The sequence below is a fragment of the Pristiophorus japonicus genome, chromosome 14 (genome assembly GCF_044704955.1).
Source record: "Pristiophorus japonicus isolate sPriJap1 chromosome 14, sPriJap1.hap1, whole genome shotgun sequence".
Classification (NCBI taxonomy): domain Eukaryota; kingdom Metazoa; phylum Chordata; class Chondrichthyes; family Pristiophoridae; genus Pristiophorus; species Pristiophorus japonicus.
Window position 1 is genome coordinate 184,200,513 of NC_091990.1, and position 22,463 is coordinate 184,222,975.

The following is a 22,463-nucleotide window of genomic DNA, read 5'->3' on the forward strand; positions in this document are numbered from 1 at the left end:
CCGGGGACATAATTGTCGGGCCGACCTGACTGTCAGCTGACAAGAAAAAATAAGATGGTGATCATGGCAGTGCGCCCTCCCCTTTAATGGAGGCCGGCAAACACAGCGCGCCGACAGAATAAACTGTCAGGGGCACCGCGCGAAGGCCTCAAGATTTTTTTTAGCTGAATTTTGCTCGCGGAGCGGGAGATCGGTGGTGCGCGCATTGATGACGCAGTTAGGAGGGTTCGGCACCACCGGGCCGGAAATGGGGACCGCCGGGAAAACCACCGAGGGAAATCTCGCGAGCGGCGGCCATTCGACACCGCCGGGTGACCGCGGTAACAGGCCTTATCGGGAGGCTGAATTTCAGCCCCATGGGCAGCAAGCCCCAAACTTCCTGATTCACAGGGCGGACAGGCAAGGCTCCCCAGCAGTTGTAGTTTCCATTCAGTTATCATAAATTATAACTTTTGAAAAAAAACTTTTTTCGAACAATTAGAAATGTTAAATTGCTGACATAAATGATGGCAGACAAAAGTACTTGGAAAGTTTATTTTAAAAAGTGATTTGATTGATTCGCTTGGCTAGCCACCAATGTTTTCAACAAATTAATGAGTGATTGCCAATTAATTAATTTGCACATCAGTAAATCACAAGATAAATAAGAATGAATAAGGACATTCAGTTCATTTTATTTTGTCCATCCAGAAAGACACTACAGTTTAACTTCCTCTGACTTGTCAGCTACTCTTGTGGCTAGATAGTTCAGAATTCAATTTGCTTTACTGATTACTGCTCAGCAGTGGTTGGACATGTTGACAATTGAATCTGCATAACTCGTAGGTCTGTTTCACATTCACCTTCAACTATTTCAACACCATTCGTGAAGTGCGTGTTGTTCATTTTACTTCCTACGTGTAATAGTTTGCATTTGTCTGTATTACATTTCATTTGCCATTGTTCTGCCACTTGCATGTTGGCTAAGGCAGGGGCAGGTTAACCATTAACCATGGGGCGGATTAACCATGGGGTGGATTAACCATTAATCATGGGGCAGATTAACCAAAGGGTGGATTAACCATTAACCATGGGGTGGATTAACCAAAGGGTGGATTAACCATTAATCATGGGGCAGATTAACCAAAGGGATGGATTAACCATTAACCATGGGGTGGATTAATCATGGGGCAGATTAACCAAAGGGTGGATTAACCATTAACCATGGGGTGGATTAACCAAAGGGTGGATTAACCATTAATCATGGGGCAGATTAACCAAAGGGTGGATTAACCATTAACCATGGGGTGGATTAACCATGGGGTGGATTAACCAAAGGGTGGATTAACCATTAATCATGGGGCAGATTAACCAAAGGGTGGATTAACCATTAACCATGGGGTGGATTAACCATTAACCATGGGGCGGATTAACCATGGGGTGGATTAACCATTAACCATGGGGTGGATTAACCATTAACCAGGGGGCGGATTAACCATGGGGTGGATTAACCATTAATCATGGGGCAGATTAACCAAAGGGTGGATTAACCATTAACCATGGGGTGGATTAACCAAAGGGTGGATTAACCATTAATCATGGGGCAGATTAACCAAAGGGTGGATTAACCATTAACCATGGGGTGGATTAACCATTAACCATGGGGTGGATTAACCATGGGGTGGATTAACCATTAACCATGGGGCGGATTAACCATGGGGTGGATTAGCCATTAACCATGGGATGGATTAACCATTAACCAGGGGGCGGATTAACCATGGGGTGGATTAACCATTACCCATGGGGTGGATTAACCATGGGGTGGATTAACCATTAACCATGGGGTGGATTAACCATTAACCATGGGGTGGATTAACCATGGGGTGGATTAACCATTAACCATGGGGTGGATTAACCATTAACCATGGGGCGGATTAACCATGGGGTGGATTAACCATTAACCATGGGGCAGATTAACCATTAACCATGGGGTGGATTAACCATTAACCATGCGGCGGATTAACCATGGGGTGGATTAACCATGGGGTGGATTAACCATTAACCATGGGGCAGATTAACCATGGGGTGGATTAACCATTAACCATGGGGCGGATTAACCATGGGGTGGATGGGGCTGCAGCCTCAGGCCCACCAAAGATCATAGGCCCACCAAATAAATGTAGGAAAAAAAATATAAGACCCCCCCAAATAGGCTGAATAGAATCGACAATAAAAGAGGAAAAACAAGACCGAGGAAAATAGATTCACTTGTTTATACCTATATCATCATCATCATAGGAAGTCCCTCGGAATCGAGGAAGACTTGCTTCCACTCCTGAAGTAAGTTTTTTGGTGGCTGAACAGTCCAATACGAGAACCACAGACTATGTCACAAGTGGGACAGACTTTTGTTGAGGGAAGGGGTGGGTGGGACTGGTTTGTAATAGCCGCCCTCCTGTATGGATCAGAGGCATGGACGATGTGCAGAAGACACCTCATGATATGTCCTTACTATACAGTATAAATGCACACGAGGCCCATACTTGAGAGAAGGTCACTATATGGCCAGTAACCTTTATTCCAGCACTGAAGTGATGAAGGTGGTTGGAGCTTCCCCTTATATACCTGAAAGTCCAGGTTAGGAGTATCTCCCACAAGTTCAGCACCTAGTGGTCAATGTTCTCATGGTGTACAACTTAGGTCAGTTTATACATGGGTTACAATGACAGTTAAATACATGACACCTCAAGTCGCTGGAGATATATCACCAACAATGTCTCCACAAGATCCTGTAAATCCCCTGGGAGGACAGGAGCATCAACATCAGTGTCCTCGTCCAGGCCAACATCCCCAGCACTGAAGTACAGACCACACTCGATCAGCTTCGCTGGGCAGGCCACATAGTCCGCATGCCAGACACGAAACTCCCTAAGCAAACGCTTGATGTGGAGCTCCTTCATGGTAAACGAGCCAAAGGTGGGCAGCGGAAACGTTACAAGGACACCCTTCAAGCCTCCCTGGTAAAGTGCGACATCACCACTGACACCTGGGAGACCCTGGCCGAAGACCTATATACAGAAGTACCTATATACATTAATGTACCTAGATACAGAACAGAATATGTATTAGCTTGTTTTATTTCACATGTTATTGAAAGAAATTTACATATATGTATAGTTATCTAGTATTGCAATGTTACCAGAACCAGAATATATACCTACTTAATACAGAATATTTGCTTTCATTTTGAATATACTGGCCTATGTTTTCATACTCAGAATCAGAATCATATACGTAATGTAATAAAAATAAACAAACATAATTATAGACCCATTTGGATCAGTTTGCCCCAGGCCCATCAGGCCCTGAATCCAGCCCTGGGCTAAGGTCTTCTGCTTTTCCACTCATCAGCCTGTTACTTCTGTGAATTCTTTGTAATGAGCAGAAAATTACAAGCTGGCGAGTGCAGAAGTGAAAACCCATCTATTTTGTCCAGTCAATTTTGTGTTTCACGAGCTGCTGCCTCAGCATCAACTGCCTCTCCTAGTTTGGTACCAACTACTCATTTGCAAGTTTCTGAATCTAAGTGATTGGTATAAATTAAAACCAGTCGTGATCTGTCAGGATCCATTCAGTACCCACTACCACAATTCTCACCCAGCCCCCGTGCACTCTAACATAACTCTGCTCACTAATATCTGGTGTTTTCTACCCTTCAACCGATTTCATACCCATTCCCAAGATTTACCCTGAATCTCCACCATATTGACCTCCTCAAAAGTCAAGGAGATAAATCAGGCAAGATCTTCCCCTTCTGAATTCATGTTAACTGCTGATAACCGGTGGAATTGTGCAGACTATAATCCAATTTACTCATAATTACCAATTTCATTATTTTACATGGTTCCCAGCGAATAAAGTACTTTCATTGGTTTACTGCTAATGAAGTACTTTTGGAGTGTAGTCGCTGTTTGCAATGTAGGAAACGCGGCAGTCAATTTGCGCTCAGCAAGCTCCCACAAACAGCGATGTGATAATGACCCGATAATGGGGCTGAGATTCCCCCACGCCCTGTTTGGGGTGCAGATTTCGAATTAGATAATAATTTATCGCCCGGCGAAAGCAGAACCTAAATGACCCGGAATTGGGGTCTTGGTGCATGACAAAACATCTGGGCGGTCTCAGAGGCGCTCTGCATCTCCGCGGGACGGTAGCGGGGTGAGAGAGGGGGCGCTGACACGTCACAATGACCCAAAGGGGAGGGCCACTGCGAACTTGACAGCTGCTTCTGTCACGCCTACTGGGACAGCAGGGAGGGTTTAGGCCGGGCCAGTGACCCAGCACCCAAGAGAGAATGCGGGGCTGCCTGTTGGCGGCCCACCCAAACCAGCAGCCCAGCCGCCATTGTTGTGCCGACTCCAAAGTCGGGCGACAAAAAAATAGATGCCGGTTGTGGTGCAAGGCCTTCCCCTTTAAGAGTGGATGGGGGCAGCCCAGCGACTCACTCTCAGTGACATCGCCCTGTGCCAATTTTGCTCCCGCGATGCAATTTCCCCCGCGGGGCGTAAAGAGCTCGGGGCGGGGTGATAAGGGGTTGGCGCGCACGCCAATGACGTCATCGCCGTGTGCGCCGCTGCCCAGGGCAAAAACTACGGGGCGCGGCACAAAGCCGTTTTTCGCCATTGCCACCCCGGGAGCAATTCCGGGCGGGTCACTTCCACTACCTGCCCCCAGGCGAAATGTCCTTATCGCCCAGTTAGCACCCCCTGGAGGCACTAACGGGCCTTTCGGAAAGCGGAAATTTTTGCCCCAAACTGTTTCATTATGTTGATTGAGGGGTAAATATTGGCCAGGACACCGGCGATAAATCCCCTGCTCTTCTTCGAAATAGTGCCATGGGATCTTTTACATCCACCTGAGAGGGCCTTGCTTTAACATCTCATCCGAAAGACGGCACCTCCCACAGTGAAGCACTCCCTCAGTACTGCACTGGAGTGCCAGCCTAGATTTTTGTGCTCAACTCTCTGGAGTGGGACTTGAACCTACAGCCTTCTGACTCAGAGGTGAGAGTGCGACCCACTGAGCCACGGCTGACACACATTTATGCTGTCACTCTTTTTGAAAATGGGCACATTGTTAGCCTGTTTCCAACCAAAGGTTGAACCGCTTGGGACCTGGCCTGTGCCGGATAAGGGATTTTTCCGGACGAGGGGAGGTCACATTAAATTGGATGGTACAGCTACTGAGCAAGCGGATATCGGGGCTGGCTGGCTTGGGGCTGGGAGTGCGGCAGAGAGATCGTGGGGTGGGGGGGAGGAAGAGGGCGGTGGATCGCGAGGTCAGGCCAGTGATTGCAGAAGTCGGCAGCGAGGAAAGACTTCAATTTATTCAATTTGTTCATGTCGGAGTTCTGCGCATGCGCCACCCGGTGGCCAGGAATGGTGCCGGATGAGGGGTGGTTCTGGATAAGGGAGTTCTGGATAAGGGAGGTTCAACCTGTACTGGTATTTCCTCAGAGATCAACGACTGCTAATGAGTATAAGAATAGAAGGATAGAGAAGATGAACACGTGGCTGGAAAGTTGGTGTAGGAGGAAGGGCTTTAAATTCTTGAGGCATTGGGACCGCTTCTGGGGGAGATGGGACCTGTACAAACCGGACGGGTTGCACCTCAACAGCGCCGGGACCAATATCCTCGCGGGGAGTTTTGCTAGTGCTGTTGGGGAGAGTTTAAGCTAGCTTGGCAGGGGGATGGGAACCTGAGAACAAATTCAAAAAGGAAGGAAATAAAGCAGAAGTTGGATAGCAAGAATCTGAAAAGTGAATCTGTAAGACAGAGGAAACAGGGCTTAGTAAGCAAGGTCTTCCTGTGCTGAATGGTATTTACTTTAATGCAAGGAGTATAGTGAGTAATGTGATGAGCTAAGCACACAGGTAGACACTTGGGAGTATGACATTATAGCCATTACAGAAACATGGCTGAAAGAGGGGCAGGTTTGGCAGATCAATATTCCTGGCTACAGGATTTTTAGACAAGATAGAGAGGGGGGTAAAAAGGGAGAGGGGGGTCGCGGTACTGATTAAAGAAACTATTACAGCGGTGAGGAGGGATAATATGTTAGAGGCATCATCAAATTAGGCCATATGGGTCGAATTGAAAAATTAAAAAGGGGCGATCACACTGCTGGCCGTGTATTACAGACCCCCCCAAACAGTGGGAGGAAGGTAGAGGAGCAAATATGTCGGCAAATTGCTGTGAAGTCCAAAAACCATAGGGTAGTAATAGTCGGGGATTTTAACTATCCAAGTATTGATTGGGACAAATTTAGTGTGAAGGGTATAGAGGGTATGGAATTCTTGAAATTCATTCAAGAGAACTTTTTTACTCAGTATGTAGCAAGCCCAACATGAGAGGGGGCGGTCTTGGATTTAGTTTTGGGGAATGAAGATGGGCAGGTTGAAGGGGTATTAGTGGGAGAGCACTTGGGTGCCAGTGACTATAATTCAGTCAGATTCAAGTTGGTTATGGATAAGGACAAGGATAGGCCTGGAATAAAAGTTCCAAATTGGGGAAAAGCTAATTTTGCTAAGATAAGGAGTGATTTCTCCATAGTGGACTAGAAACTTGTGGGTAAATCAGTGTTAGAACAGTGGGAAGCATTCAAGGAGGAGATCCAGAAGGCTCAGACCAAACATGTGCCCTTAAAGAAAAAGGCTGGGAAAAATAATTCTAGAGCCCCCTGGATGTCTAGGGACTTACAGGGGAGGATTAAGAAAAAAAGAGATACTTAAGTCACATATCAACGGCTAAATACTGTAAGAGAAAAATTTGGTATTAGGGGTACCAGCGGGACAAGGGTTAAAGTGCTGGTTCCTGCACCGACCCATAAGGAGGTAAAAGGCCTCTCTTTGGCCTTGTACATTCCAGTACCAAGGCTCCAGAAGTTATTAATTCAATAATATTCCGACAGGATACGATGTGAGAACCTAAACAGACATTGATAAGACCTTGCGAAGAGGCTCGAGGCAGACTCATGGGCATCAAGGAAAATCAACAAATTCTGACCTAATGAAGTCATTCTAGTCACGGCCTAAGATGGTCACGAGGGTCTTGGCCTATCAATCCAAAGTAGCACTAATAAGGTAGTCCAATTAGAGAAGTAGCACTAATAAGGTAGTCCAATTAAAGAAGTAGCACTAATAAGGTAGTCCAATTAAAGAAGTAGCACTGATAAGGTAGTTCAATTAGAGATCTAGGGAGGTCTTACCAGGGAACGGAGGGGTTTTTGAAATATATAAAAGTTGTATGATTGTGCTGTTCGGAGAGCATCTCCACTCACAGGCGGCTGTGATGAGAGGTGTTCCCGGACGTTCGTAATAAAAGATCGTTATACCTCGCCATTCGTCTCTGTCTGCTAACTCCAGGGACTGTTACGTGGGTTGGGGCGAGCGTCGACCCTCTATATCAGGGGGCCTGCTCATGAGAAGAGAAGCTTTCCCATTTCCCCTTACATTTGGTGCTGTGAGCAGGGTACGGACGTCCCGAACGGAACAATGACCCAGCTGTTGGGGTGAGTATGTTTTAATTTACCACCTTCAAGTTAGAGCTGTGGCATTGTAAACCGCAAGGGAAGGACATCTGTACAAAGAACCATTTGTCGCAGGTCCAGGAGGGACGGAACGGAGGACAGGGACCATCTAGGGGTGGAAGGGGGTCAAAAGGTGCATCCTAAAATGCGCGCATGGAGGTAGCACGACAGTGCGAGGGTACGACGCAAGGGAAGATATAGGGGAAGGTCTATTGACCCGAAGCAGTACGAGCGCACGGTGCAGGGACGAGACATATTGACCCAAAGTGTGGCAGTACGAGTGTACGGTGCCAAGGGAAGACATAGAGATATAAGTAACGTCCTGCATACCTAACATGAATTAAAGGGAGTACCCAAGACCCTCATAGCCCCAAAGAAGATGGGTAACACGGCTAGTAAAAAGGAAAATAAAACCAATCACTAATTGTAACTTGCATAACTACGTAATGCCATAAAAAAGCTGATAGTGACTATCTTAAATGACATATGGATCCAAAAAAAATAGAGCCGGCCAAACAATTAATAAGCTTTGTTGAATAAAAAGAGACTTTTGTGAACGTCTGTCGTTGAGTGAGAGTCCTTGTGTGATTTTTTGACTGCGGAATGAATTTTTCCTGTGTCTGAAAGCCTGTTTGGAAAAATCGGGGAGCTGTCTGTTTGTTTTAGTTCCATCCACTTTTTCAGAGTGAAAGTTTTTTTAACCTTTGTAGTGTTGTCCTGTATGTAGGAAGTTTTAAGTTAGAAATGCAGGTGTGGATTTATTCCGATGATATTAAGAGAAGGCACAACAAAATACTGAGATGGATTCAGACAAAAAAAATATTAAATTAAATCTGATCTCTTAAAAAAAAAGAGAAATAAAACTAAAAGGTTTGGAAACAACCTAGAAATACCTTCAGGGATCAGGTCAAACTCCTGGGCGAGTGGCGAGCTATCTGCGAAGATGTAAAAGGGACTTTTGAGAAAATGTTAAAATGGCAAGCTTTAGCAGTTTAGAAAAAAGGACATTGTAACAGCCTTGAAACTGGAACATTTGAGATAATGAAAAGCAGCCCTCAAAGCCTACGTGCTAGACTCCGTTCTAGTTATGGAGAAAAGTTAACGACGCAACTTTGAAAGAAAACAAATTGAACGAATTTGAAAGAAAAAGTGTCTTCGATTGTCTGATGATTTTAAATTAACAAATTTACGGAGTCACGAGCCCTCCGTGTAAAATACAAAACCTAATTTGAAGAAAGAAGATCTGAAAAAAAAAGACGTAACGTATTAAATCGGTGCTGAAAAAGGGGTGGTGTTTGCGATGGAAAAAGACAGAACTTACTAAATATTAGTTGATATCGGCTGTGAAAAAGATATTGGTTTAATTGAAAAAAAATAATTTGAAGAGGTAAAAGACACTCTCCATTGATAATGATTATGAGAAAGTTTCACTGCAGTTTGAAAGATTTCCAAAATGGATATTGTTTATCAAGAAAAGTCCCGAACAGTCTAAACAAGTAGGAGGGTTTTGAAAATAACGAGGAGAAAAGATCTAAGCTATGCAAACTCAGCACAGAAAGAAAAAAACTGGGAATTAGAGAACCTTACTGAATTTTAAAATTCTTATAGAAAATGGAACTGGCACGGAAGTTTAGATTTTGTGCTGAGAGAGAAATAAAACACAAGATTTGCCCAGTGAACGGGACCGTAAAACCCCCCCGAAATGTTGGAATATATACAGCATGTGTGAAAATTAGATTTCAGTAAACAAAATAGCTATTAAAAATGTGTGGTCTCGTTTTAAATCAATTAAAAAAAAATCTTTGGTAAGTACTTGAATTAGAAGTTAAGAAAAAATTGGGGTTCAATCTAAAATGCCGTCTTTCCTGATGAGAAGACTCTTATTATGACGGCTTTACTAATGATTTCTGCTGTTTTAACGGATTCCTAATTTCTAAGCAAGTTTTGAAAGCACAAAGACTTAAAAAATTTTTAACGATGATTACGCGAAGTCACGTAATGACATCAGGCTTTCTTACAAACCTGTAAAGGAGTTAACCCTTTCCATTGACAGCTGTTTTATATTGGACATTATTAATGTGGATTTCTTAATAGAATAAAAAAGACTCACCTGAGAGATAGAGGAAATGGTTGAATAGTCAGAATAAAAATAAATACAGAACGAGCCTATGTAATAATACTCGCCTGATACAAATAAAAGAAAGATACTCAAACAAAACAAATTCAAGAGTTAAAAGCTAAGATAAATAAGCTGGAAGAGATTTTTTTTTAAATGGGACCAGACGGATAGTGCAGTGCGCAGACATAGCACCATCACCTCTGGCAATCGAGCCAATGTACCCCACGGTGGGTAAGTGTAGTCTACAAACCCAACCTAACCTTACCTCCGATTTCACAGAGTGAACACAACATGCACGGATAAAAGAGGAGTCGACCAGAACCTAACACCTGGTGACGACCAGGCTATCTGTTTAAAATTTGCAGATAAAACACTCACCGAGATTGACAGCAGCGGCTTCTTCGACTCTGGAGACTCAGGATACTGGGGACCTTGAGGCCCACGCAGTCACTGGATAATACAGATGGACTACGAGAGATATAGCACACGCAGGAAAGACACTACTACATGAACTAGCTTTGTTTAATTTAACTGCCGAAATATGCATCCCAGCAGCCAAGGATTTATTTTAACACATGACTATGTATAGTGTATTAAGTAAGGTTGTATTGCAGCAGGCTGCCGATACCATGGGCGCCAGTATATTCCGAGGACAGGAGCAAGTCCATAGGACCAAAAGGGGAAGGGCGCAGAAATCCAACTGGATGGAATTTCATTTCTCGAAGCTCATGACTGGGTAGACCGAGCTGCAAACAAGCAGCCAAATCCACCCCGCAAGAGAAACAGAAGGGTGGGAACAGGACGGAGCAAAAAGGGGGTGGGACCCCAGGAAGCTTGGGAAAACTGGCCAGTGGGATAAAATGAAGACCAAGGGAGGTCTCTGGAATATAAGGTGTACGTCCTGAAGCGTGACACGGTAACAACACGGAGAAGCCGGTATTGATCGTACGCAGCGCAAACAAGGAATAAAACCTAAAAAGGGAGGCGGATGGAGTGTGGAGGAAAGATGACAATGTAGTGGACCCCGGAATAAAGGTCTGGCTGGGACACCAAACACACCCAAAGGGACCCTGGGGACAACAACTCTTCCCAGCACAACCACGCCAGTACCCCCAAAAGCCCGTCCATAAAGACTGGAGCCAAAGGGGGACTGGTAATAAAAGAATCTAAAGAAAGGATATAATTTGGGGTGCATCAGCGACTACTCATTCTTCCTAACTTCTGTGGGAATGAAACTATAAAGTCTATACCAGAACCTGACACAAAGGATCCTGAAGGTCCGGAATCCACTACTCTGAGATTTAATGTCAGAAAGGGAACAGGGCAAGGTCGAACACAAAGTGGAATACTGGAAACACTTGGCACGGGTTATGCGGCAGGGGTTACGACGATGAATTCCATAAACCTGTATACAATATACGACCGGGTTAACAACTTAATGCAAATCTTGAGGGGTTTAAGGTGTAGGGACTTGGATAACCAAGCCCTACGAGCGCGGTTGGGAGATGGCGCAGAAGGGGAACTGTTAGAGGTGGCCCATACATTACAGAAACATGCCAAGACAAATTTGATCCACGCAATGGGGAACAACATAAGTAAACGATTACAAGCTGAGATAGTTTACTCCAGGTATGGGGCCTAGATATTAAGTGAAGTACAACATAACTTGGAGCAACTCCAGAATGGGGACATACCAGCTTGGATCCCGAACAGCAAACTTAACAATGAATAACACATGCGAGGTACAAAGGAATAGTCACGCATGGGTGCCAAAATTCAGATGTATTACTGGGCGGGTGAATATGATGGGATTTGTGTTGTCCATATCACAGTATGATGTAACACAGGGAGACCCCTTATACCAGATCGATAATATCGGTGAAGTCAGAAACCAAACTCGGTGGTGTTACCATCAGCCTGCCAGACGGGTGATTAAAATTAAATTAGTACGAAAGGCATTGACATAACTGATTGCTATAAAAATAATCAAGTGGTTTTATGTCGAGGTACGTCACGAATGACGAATGATGATTGCAGATTCCACCAAACAAACGGATGTATGCTGAGTATCACTCCTCTCGAACACGATTCCGAAACAATCGCTGCTCCACAAGGGAACGGAGATTGTGTGCGTGAGCTCAGGAGCAGCCAACCCGACGATTAAGACCAGGGGAGGAGTCAGCCCCCGTGTCATCACCAACCCTAACTTCTGTTTCAGGCCCATGGGAAAAATAGACATAAATCTATACCACATACATCCCAAGACAACGGAAATCATCCACGGAACGGTCACAGATACCCTCCAAGAGGGGTACAAGGAGGCAGTATGGGAACCGCAAGAAAAACAGATACCCGAATTAAGTGAGGAATGATTGGTGCAATATCCAGCTGATGAAAGAAAGAGACAAACCTACAAAGAGACACTAACACGATGCTGGCCAACTAGCCTTAGTACTCAAAACTGTGGAACATTGGACTTAATATTCAGATCCGCCCATGGATAAGAATTACATCACATGCACCTTTAGTAATACAAGACCTGGTCCTGATGGTACTGGTAAGGCTAACCTGTGCACGAATTAAACAGGCCAAACGATACGTCAGGGCACACACTATGATTAAGGCCAAAAGGGATGAAAATTTAAGCAGTCCTACAGGAAGGACTTACCTTATATAACTCTGTGGGAAGGTTTCAGGAGGTCCCGAAGCTTGGGAGATGGCCACCCAGGTGAACAAACCTATCTGGAACTTGCCTACAGGGAGATAATTATCGGGAAATATGGCCAGCTTGGCGTATAGCCAAGGGCCAAAAGGGGGGAAATGTAAGAGAAAAATTTGGCATTAGGGGTACCAGCGGGACAAGGGTTAAAGTGCTGGTTCCTGCACCGACCCATAAGGAGGTAAAAGGCCTCTCTTTGGCCTTGTACATTCCAGTACCATGGCTCCAGAAGTTATTAATTCAATAATATTCCGACAGGATACGATGTGAGAACCTAAACAGACATTGATAAGACCTTGCGAAGAGGCCCGAGGCAGACTCACGGGCATCAAGGAGAATCAACAAATTCTGACCTAATGAAGTCATTCTAGTCACGGCCTAAGGGTGGTCACGAGGGTCTTGGCCTGTCAATCCAAAGTAGCACTGATAAGGTAGTCCAATTAGAGATCTAGGGAGGTCTTACCAGGGAACAGAGGGGTTTTTGAAATGTATAAAAGTTGTATGATTGTGCTGTTCGGAGAGCATCTCCACTCACAGGCGGCTGTGATGAAAGGTGTTCCCGGACGTTCGTAATAAAAGATCGTTATACCTGGCCATTCGTCTCTGTCTGCTAACTCCAGGGACTGTTACGTGGGTTGGGGCGAGCGTCGACCCTCTATATCAGGGGGCCTGCTCGTGGGAGGAGAAGCCTTCCCATTTTCCCCTTACGAATACTACAGAATCTTTAAAGGAATATAGAAAGTTAGGAGGCAAAATTAAAAAGGATATTAGGAATGCTAAGAGAGAGAATAGAAATTCTTGACCAGTAAAATTAAGGAAAACCCTAAGATATTCTATAAATATATTAAGAGTAAGAAGGTAACTAAAGAAAGGGTAGGGCCTATTAGAGACCATGAGGGTAATCTTTGTGTGGAGGCGGAAGATGATGGGAGGGTTCTTAACGAATACTTTGCATCTGTTTTCACAAAGGAAAGGGGCAATGCAGATGCTGCTATCGAGGAGGTGTGATATTCTGGATAAAATAAATATACAGAGAGAGGAAGTATTAAGGGGTTTAGCAGCTTTGAAAGTAGATAAGTCCCCAGGCCCGGATGAAATGCATCCCAGGCTGTTGAGCGAAGTAAAAGAGGAAATAGCAGAGGCCTTGACCATCATTTTCCAGTCCTCTTTGGATCTGTGCATTGTGCCGGAGGACTGGAGGACTGCTAATGTGGTACCCTTGTTTAAGAAGGGAGAAAGAGATAGGCCGAGTAATTACAGGCCTGTCAGCCTAACCTCAGTGATGGGAAAATTATCAGAAAAAATCCTGAAAGACAAAGATAAATCTACATTTGGAAAGGCAAGGATTAATTAGGGATAGTCAGCACGGATTTGTTAAGGGTAGAACGTGTTTGACTAAATTGATTGCATTTTTTGAGGAGGTAACCAAGAGGTTCAATGAGGGTATTGTGTACGATATAGTATAAATGGACTTTAGCAAGGCTTTTGATAAGGTCCCACATGGTAGACTGGTCATGAAGATTAAAGCCCATGGGATACAGGGCAAAGTGGCAATTTGGATCCAAAATTGGCTTGGAGGTAGGAAGCAAAGGGTAATGATTGATGGGTGTTTTTGTGACTGGAAGGATGTTTCCAGCGGGGTTCCGCAGGGCTCAGTACTGGGCCCCTTGCTTTTTGTAGTATATATCAATGATCTAGATTTGAATATAGGGAATATGATTAAGAAGTTTGCAGACGACACTAAAATTGGCTGTGTGGTTGATAATGAAGAGGAAAGTCATGGGCTGCAGGAGGATATCAATCTACTGGTCAGGTGGGCAGAGCAGTGGCAAATGGAATTTAATTCAGAGAAATGTGAGGTGATGCACTTTGGGAGGGCTGATAAGGAAAGGGTATACACATTAAGCGGTAGGCCACTTAATAGTGTAGATGAACAAAGGGACCTTGGAGTGCTTGTCCACAAATCCCTGAAAGTAGCAGGCCAGGTGGATAAGGTAGTTAAGAAGGCATATGGAATGCTTGATTTTATTGATCGAGGCATAGAATATAAGAGCAGGGAGGTTATGCTTAAATTGTATAATACACTGGTTAGACCACAGCTGGAGTACTGCGTGCAGTTCTGGTCGCCGTATTATAGGAAGGACGTGATTGCACTAGAGAGGATGCAGAGGAGATTTACTGGGATGCTGCCTGGAATGGAGAATCTTAGTTATGAGGACAGATTGGATAGGCTGGGTTTGTTCTCATTGGAACAGAGGAGGTTGAGAGGAGACCTCATTGAAGTGTACAAAATATTGAGGGACCTGTACATAGCGGATAGTAAAGGCCTCTTTGCATTGGTGGAAGGGGCATAGTTTTAAGGTGGTTGGTGGAAGGTTTAAAGGGGATTTGAGGGGGGACTTCTTTATGCAGAGGGTTGTGGGGATCTGGAACTCGCTGCCTGGATTGGTGGATTTAAGAGATGGTTGGATGGGCACTTAAAGTGTAGTAACCTGCAGGGTTATGGACCTAGAGCTGGTAATTGGGATTAGACTGGATGACCTTTTGTTGGACGGCGCAGATATAATGGTAAGTACTGCAGGGAATCGAATACGGCCAGGGTGATCTCCTGGTCTAGTTTCGATCGCCTGGATGGGTCGGAGAGGAATTTTCCCAGACTTTTTCTCCCAAAATTGGCCTGGGTTTTTATCTGATTTTTGCCTCTCCCAGGAGATCACATGGCTCCGGTTGGGGTGGAGTGTAGAATGTTTCAGTATAAGGGGTGTCACAGTGTGTGAGACGGACTGGTTGGGCTGGGTGCTCTTTGCCTTTCCGTCATTGTTCATTGTTCATAGGTTGATATGTAACCTTCAGGGCTGCTGACCGAGGGCCATGCGGCTCTTTGTCGGCCGGCGCGGACACGATGAGCCGGAATGGCCTCCTTCTGCCCTGTAAATTTCTATGTTTCTTTCTATGTTTCTATAATGACCTTCAATGCATCTCAAATCTTGTCTCACAGCACTCTGGTATAAATTATTTCCTATCCCTGGAGATTTATTTGTTTTGAGCTCCCAAAGCCAATTTAGGACTTCCCTCTCACTTATATTGAAGTCAATCAATTTTATTTAGATTTATCACTACATAGTGCGCGTTGCTCGTGTTTTCACTTTTGAATTCTTGGATGAATTAATCATTCACAGTATTAACTATCTTGTGATTGTCCACTAGTTCAGCAATGTTTGCATCTTTTATGGATCTCGCCTTTCCCCTGTCTGTCCTCTTAATTATTCAAATACTGAAAAAAATTACTATAACATTTTGCATCAACAGCTATGTTTTTTTCCTAAATTTCCTTTTGCTCCTATGACCACTCATAACACATTTTCCATATTCCTGTAGGAATCCCAGTGACCCCTTCACCTTTCTTCCTGCTGGATTCAGAGGTTGTGCTTCCTTTACATTTCATTTCTGACTTAAATGTTTTAATCTATTTAGGATCATCCTTTTTTCAGCTCTGTATGTATTCATCCTGCATGCTCAGCATTATGCCTTTAAAAGTATTTTACTTACCTTCTGCTGAAGTGCTGTTGAACATCCCTCCCCAATTCATTTGCTTAAACTGTACTCTCATTTTATTGATGTTAATTTTTTCTAAATTATATGCCTGACTCCCAGTCCTCAGAAAAACTCAGTCCTGGATCTTATTGAACTGAAGCATTCTGTAGTTGTTAATGTCCACAGATGACATGACTTCCATTCACTGACCATTACCAGATCAAGATGTGCGCAACCTCTTGTGGCTATGAGTTACATTTACCAATGGTTCCAAACTGCCTGGGTATTCCCAATTAATATTTGGTTGATTGAAGTTATCCATCAATACAAATTTCCTCAATTCACATACACCTCTTATCGCTTCATACAGCAAACTGCTATCCTTATGGTAACCTAGCGATTTGAAATATTCACTTTGTCCTGTTCATATTAAAGATGTCGAACTAGAATAATTTATGGAGTAACTTTCCACCTCCTGCAGGATCAACTTCTTTAACCAGTTGGACAAAATTTGGTTTAGGTAGAATATATATTTCTTTACTCATCTAATCAAGTGTCAGAAATTTACATGTTTATCATGCGACTATGATTAAGAATAACAAAATTGCATGTTACGTAGGCAACTGAGTTCATACTATGATGGGGAACATCAACCCCTACACACACGGCTGTACACATCAGGAAACTGTGGTCAGTACAGCCGCGATTTCCTGAAATGTGCTGCTGGCAGGTGTGGGCCCCACCGGTGGCAAGAACTGAGGAAAAGCAGCCGTTATAAGTAATGTCTTTAATATATTCTCCATTGGTATATTAAACTGACTTTTTTCCGTGGAATAAATTGAGTAAGGGTGCGTCCTATTTTTGGTTTTAAATTGTGGACTTCTACAACTGACAGGCTTTTAAAACCCTCGCTGCCAGCTGAAGAATCAATAGATTATTTTTGGACTGAAGCGAGGAATAGAAGGGATTGGTCACAGTACTGGGGATATATTGTAGCCTGTCAAAGGAAATTAAGGGTGACATTTCTGGACAAATTAGAGAGGTGTATCAACCAAACTGAGTTATAATTGTAGGAGATCTTAATTATCCACAAATAGACTGGGATCGGAAAACAATGTTTTGTGGTGAGAAAGAGAGTTTCTTTTGTTGCAAGTGTTCGGACCCCTTTTCTCAGTCAATATGTTGATATTACATTCAGGAAGGAAGCGCTATTTAACCTGGTTCTGGGTAATGAAGTGGAGTAAGTAGGCAACCTAACAGGGAACATTTGGGAAGCAATTTGGGATAGAGTTAAGGGGACAGTGGCCACATGAATAGAGATATGTTTGCAGGACAGGGAGGCAAATAGAATCTTTGATGAAGCTAAAAGGAATATTCTTGGCCTGGAAAGATGTGGTGTGTGTTGTGTCACAGAGATGTGTGTTGCAGCTGCTCTCAATTTACTTTCTACATAAATAACTTGGATATAAGAATTCAGGGAAAGACTGAGGAAATATAGATAGTCTGATATGATGGGCAGATAAGTGGCAGATGCATTCATTGGTGAAAAATGTGACGTAAGATATTTTTGCAGCAAGAATAGGGAAAGGAAACACACTTTAAATTGTAAAATTTCAGTTAGGTTTGAAAAGCAGAAGGGTGCAGGTGTGCAGATACCGATGTCATTGAATGTGGTAGCAACAGTAATTAAAGCCATAAAAAGGAAACCGAATCCTTGGTTTTGTATCTAAAGGCATGGGGTACAAGATCAAGATTATTGAAAGTGTATTAAGTTAGGCCACAGCTGGAATATTGTGTAGAGATTTTGGGCACCTCTTAACGGATAGGATATACAAACAAGTGAAAAGCTGGAGCATACATTCACTCGGATGTTATCTGGGATGACCAGTTACAGTTATGAAAGGAGACTTGAGAATTTAAGACCCTTTTCACTGGAGCGGAGAAGGTTCTGAGGTTATGAAGGGCTATGATTGGGTAATTAGTGACCAATTGTTTCCACTTGCCTGCAGGACAGTAACAAGAAAGCACAAACTTAAGATAATCACAAAGAATTAAAAGAGAGCTTAGAAAAAAATTGGCACATGGAGTATAGAATTTAAAATTATCTACCATAAACCATTATTGAACCATTATCAAAGTTTTAAAAAATCTTTTAAAAGGGATTAAAACGTTTTTTGAAAAAGAGGGATATTAAAGAGAGGAAAAACACTTGACGGTCAGAGGCTTGTTCCTGTGCTGTAATGTTCTGCAATTCAATTAACCGGCTTTCTTCAGTACTATTATATAAACTAATATCGGATTGACAGCCAAACATTATTTCAGGTAAGCAGGAAGATTTAAACTCTGGAGCAGTAAACTGTGTCCTAATATTGTATTATTTTGCCAATGTCAAATAATTTCCTTAAACTGCAGTAAATAAAGGCCACAGAGCAATACTGAAACATATCTGAGTGTTGTCCCGTTCACTTCTCAAAGTATTAAATCAAACGATCACCAAATAGATTGGATTTGTTATTACACCTAACATACTTCATTTGCACCAATCATATTTGCTGGTCTCAGCTCTATCTTATTTCTATTATCACTCAAAGGTGAGCATCTCTGAGGTATTAAATTCAATCAGTGCACATTACTTCTTCCAGACACAATGCACATTGCTGAAAAGATAGCTTCAGTCTGCTTGATTTTTTGTGGAGAACAATAAACAAGCTCTATCGGTCTGTGGCAATTGCATGACTGTGTTTAATCACAGTTCATCTTCTCAGTTCATCTCTATTTCATTCAAATGACAAGATTTTTCATCTCTTTCTCCACCCAATTGATACACTTAGATTTAATTAGTACATTATAAGGCCAATTTTTAACTTGAGGTGGCAATTGGGGGAGCTGGGGCCGAAGTGAGTCGTGAATTTCCAATTCCCAACCGTGCACGAAGGCCGGAAGATATTAACTATCAGCTCGCATTTGTATCCTCCAATTCTGAATTCGGTCCAAAGTTGGTGGGAATTACATCACTGCTGATAGGTATGAGCCATAAGTGGAGGGGGGTCAGACTGCCACAGGGGCCCATGGAAATGGTCCCCAGCAAGGTAAGTATGGATTGGGGGCGTTCTGCAGGCCCACGATTGTCAGGGGAAAGCTCTAGGCAGGGGAGGCCCAAGGTATCCTGGTCAGGACAGAAGCACACATCTCCTCCTCCTGGCCCACAAGGAACCTTTAAAAAATATTTTTACAATCACTTAACAGGACCTGGATCCTTACTGCTAACAGTTATTGCTCATGGTTGAAATGGTGTTTGTATCCCAACTGTGGCATCAGGATGCAATACTGCCATTTAAATTAGGCCCCCATTCATCTGGGGAGGACACAGTTCCCATGCCTGAATCCAGGCAAGTAAAGATGATGAAGGGCAGAAACGTGTCAGGAATGCAATGTGAACCCCCCAGCCTCTGTCATCTTACCCCGCTCACCCCCGCCCCCCCAGCCAGCAGGGTTTCCCCTGAACGGAGGGGTTCAGGTTGGGCGGTGGGGGGGGAGGGGGGGAGGGGCCCTAATGTTTACATTCTTGTGTTCCAGTGTTTATAAAGTATTAATTTTTCTCCTGCGAGATTTAAGCAATGTGCCTGCAGCAAGATACTATCCAGTACTATTGCTAAAAAGATATCATTGTCTCTGTATGGATGCAGTAAGTCAGGAATATCCAACATTTTGCAGCTGGAGGCCAGATACACATGTTAAAAACAATGGCTGGAATTTGGCCTACTTTGGCGGGTCCAGTGTGGGTGGGTGCTGGTGAAAATGAACTTATCTTAATGGGGCCTATCAAGCCCGCCCAGCGTGCCTTCTGGCCCAATTAGATGGAACGGGTCTGGTAACATCATTCATGATGTGTTTTCAGCTGGGATCTTTAAAAGGACTATGGCCACATTAGATTTGAAGTTTCATCTAACATAGTGCTGTCAGTGCACTACAGCATTGGAATACTTCAAACGCTGACAGACACTGCACAGAGGCAGAGAGCTGCACCCAGATTCTTCGATGACTACCTCCATATGCTTATGGAGGGAGTCACAGCACACAGAGAGGTCCACTTCCCTTCCAATGGGCGGAAGAGACCTCCCAAGGCGGCCAAAACAGCCTGGTTGCAGGTTGCAGAGGAGGTCATAAGCAGGGATTTGGTCAGGAGGACCTGGGTGCAGTGCCACAAACCTTTCAATGATCTCAGTAGATCACGAAACGTTACTGTAAAGCCACACTCAACCTTATCCTGTGCCACTCATCACATCCCCCATCACTCTGCCTTCCCTACCCTACTCCTGCACATCCTTACCTTGCATCTCCATCCATCCCTCTCTATCTATTGACATTGTCACTTTCCCATCTCACTAGCCATCCCTCACACTCACCTTCTTCCGAGTGCAATCATACCGACTAACAACACACAAAAGTAGTCACTTGGGTGTTTTATCCAACGTTCATGTGAAGCTTCTGTTAATGTGGTGTCAAATATAAAAATCCTTGGCCGGGAAATTGCGTAACATCTGCGAGGCGGGAGGTCCTGTGGCAGGCGATGAAGTACTGCCCCATTCACAAAATTGGGGTTACCGCCCCCAAGAGGAAGTGGAGCGCAGAAAAACGCGTTCCACTTCTGGGGCATTAAGGGGGCAGAAACAGGGGGAGCAGGGTGCAGCGCTACAGATTAAGGAGTGTAGCACTGCCGCATAGAAAGGGCCTTCCCCTTCGTTAACGGGGAGGGCGAAGCTACAGACTCTGCTGGGCCGACCTGGACCACTGGGAAGCAGGGTGCCATACCATCAGCCCAGCATGGCGGAGTGCGGGGCTGCCAGATTGTGGCATGGACCCCGCGTTCAACAGGCCGCGACCGGTAAGTCAGACGATTTTTTTTATTTACGTGCATGCCCCCTCCTCTTTAACTAGCGCCCGCGGGCGTCTGGCCACCATGTACGTGCCCCCTGAAGCTGACGTTGGCATCGCCCGGCACAGCTTCAGGGGGCGAGACCGGATTTTTGCTCCAGGGCAAGAACGGGCCGCTGCACACGGTGATGACATTGTCATCGTCAGCGCAGAGCAGCAGGGTGCTACCAGTTACTGCCACCGCTGCTAATCCACCATGGAATTTAGCAGGAGTCGTTAGCAGCACCGCATCCTGGTGAAAAGTCGTTAGTGCCCCCGGGGCACAGGGAGGCACAAACAACCCCACTTTCTATACTTTTATTTTCAACACTTTCCAGTTTTGGACAGATTTGTGCTCACCTTTGGAAGTGGCTTAGTGAGTTGCAGTGAATGATGAGACATAATGGTAACCCCTGCAATGGTGATGAGTGTGAAAGGAATGGCTTGGCCATTGTAGGGTGCTTTGTGGTGTCGGTTTGGGGAGGTGCCAACCTGGCGCATCATGTAGCAGCCATATGGGTGTACAGCATAAAGTTAACCAAATGTGGCCATAATGAGGCCATCCCTGGCCTCCCGGGAAGCACTGTGCTTGCGTGCTGATGCCCTGTGTCCTGTGCAGCATAGGGTGATTGCGGAGAAGGTTGGTGTTGTTGTTGGTGCTGCTGGTGTATCTGGTGCTGCTGGTGTTGGGGCTGATCGAGGTGGGATTCTAGGACCAAGGTGAGACAGTATAAAGGCACCCATGTTTCCAAACCACTGTCAGAAGTAACAACGTTCCCACCCGACCTGCCACTGATCGCACCCATTACCACTCCGGAAAGTTCCGGCCAACGGGTACGATTACGCAATATTGCCAGCCCCATACTCAAAATAGCGAGACCAAAACAGGCTGACCCTCCTCCCTTCCCCATCATCTTCCCTTAGTTATGTTGCTTCTCTCATGTTTGAACTTTTGTGCCATTCTGTGCTGTTTGAAACACCTGAGTATGTCAATTATCTTAACAAGACAATAGCACAGCATAAAATACACAAAAAATGGAAGCCTGAAATACTTGTTTACTTTGAGCTCAGCGTGCACCATCAGATCATCCAATAAATAATGTCCACAGTACCTTGAAGAGGATGTACAGAATGTACATAAATAATCCAAATCCATATACAGGTACGATCTGGGACATGAAGCTTTTGTTGCCACCTCCAGTACTTCCACCCTTTGCCTTGGCAACTGATTCTGCCTGTTGGGACCCGGGGAAATGGGGATGTGCTGACCATTGCTGCTTGGTTTCTGAGACCATTGTGTGCGGCATCATGTGAGAAAATTGATTCGGGCTAGCTGCAAAATAAAGCAAAAAAAAATGTTAATGTAATATTTTTGTTGTTGGTTTGCAATGGCAGAGTTCAAAATCTAAATTCTGATATTTTTGAACCTATTCTAAGAGCACCCAATCCCCAAACCTGTCTTTAACTGCTAAATCATTGGCTGCAATGTTATTAGTCACATTTGAGATTCAGTTACATGATTTAAAACGATGTCATGTTGACAACCTGAATTGTAGGATGATGTGGATCGAGGTGGAAATTGATTGCAACAATAAGTAGTGAAGTACAGC

At 44.3% G+C, this 22,463-nt stretch overlaps 1 protein-coding gene across 1 annotated transcript in view; it reads right to left on the minus strand.

Annotated features, from left to right (window-relative positions):
* Positions 1–22,163, minus strand: part of LOC139279664 (protein RIC-3-like) — a 57,777-nt gene extending 35,614 nt beyond the window's left edge. Inside the window, exon 1 of the mRNA XM_070898768.1 lies at positions 21,966–22,163. Within this exon, the coding sequence (XP_070754869.1) occupies positions 21,966–22,163 (198 nt within the window). The remainder of the gene's footprint in view (positions 1–21,965) is intronic.
* Between the last annotated feature and the right edge of the window lie 300 nt (positions 22,164–22,463).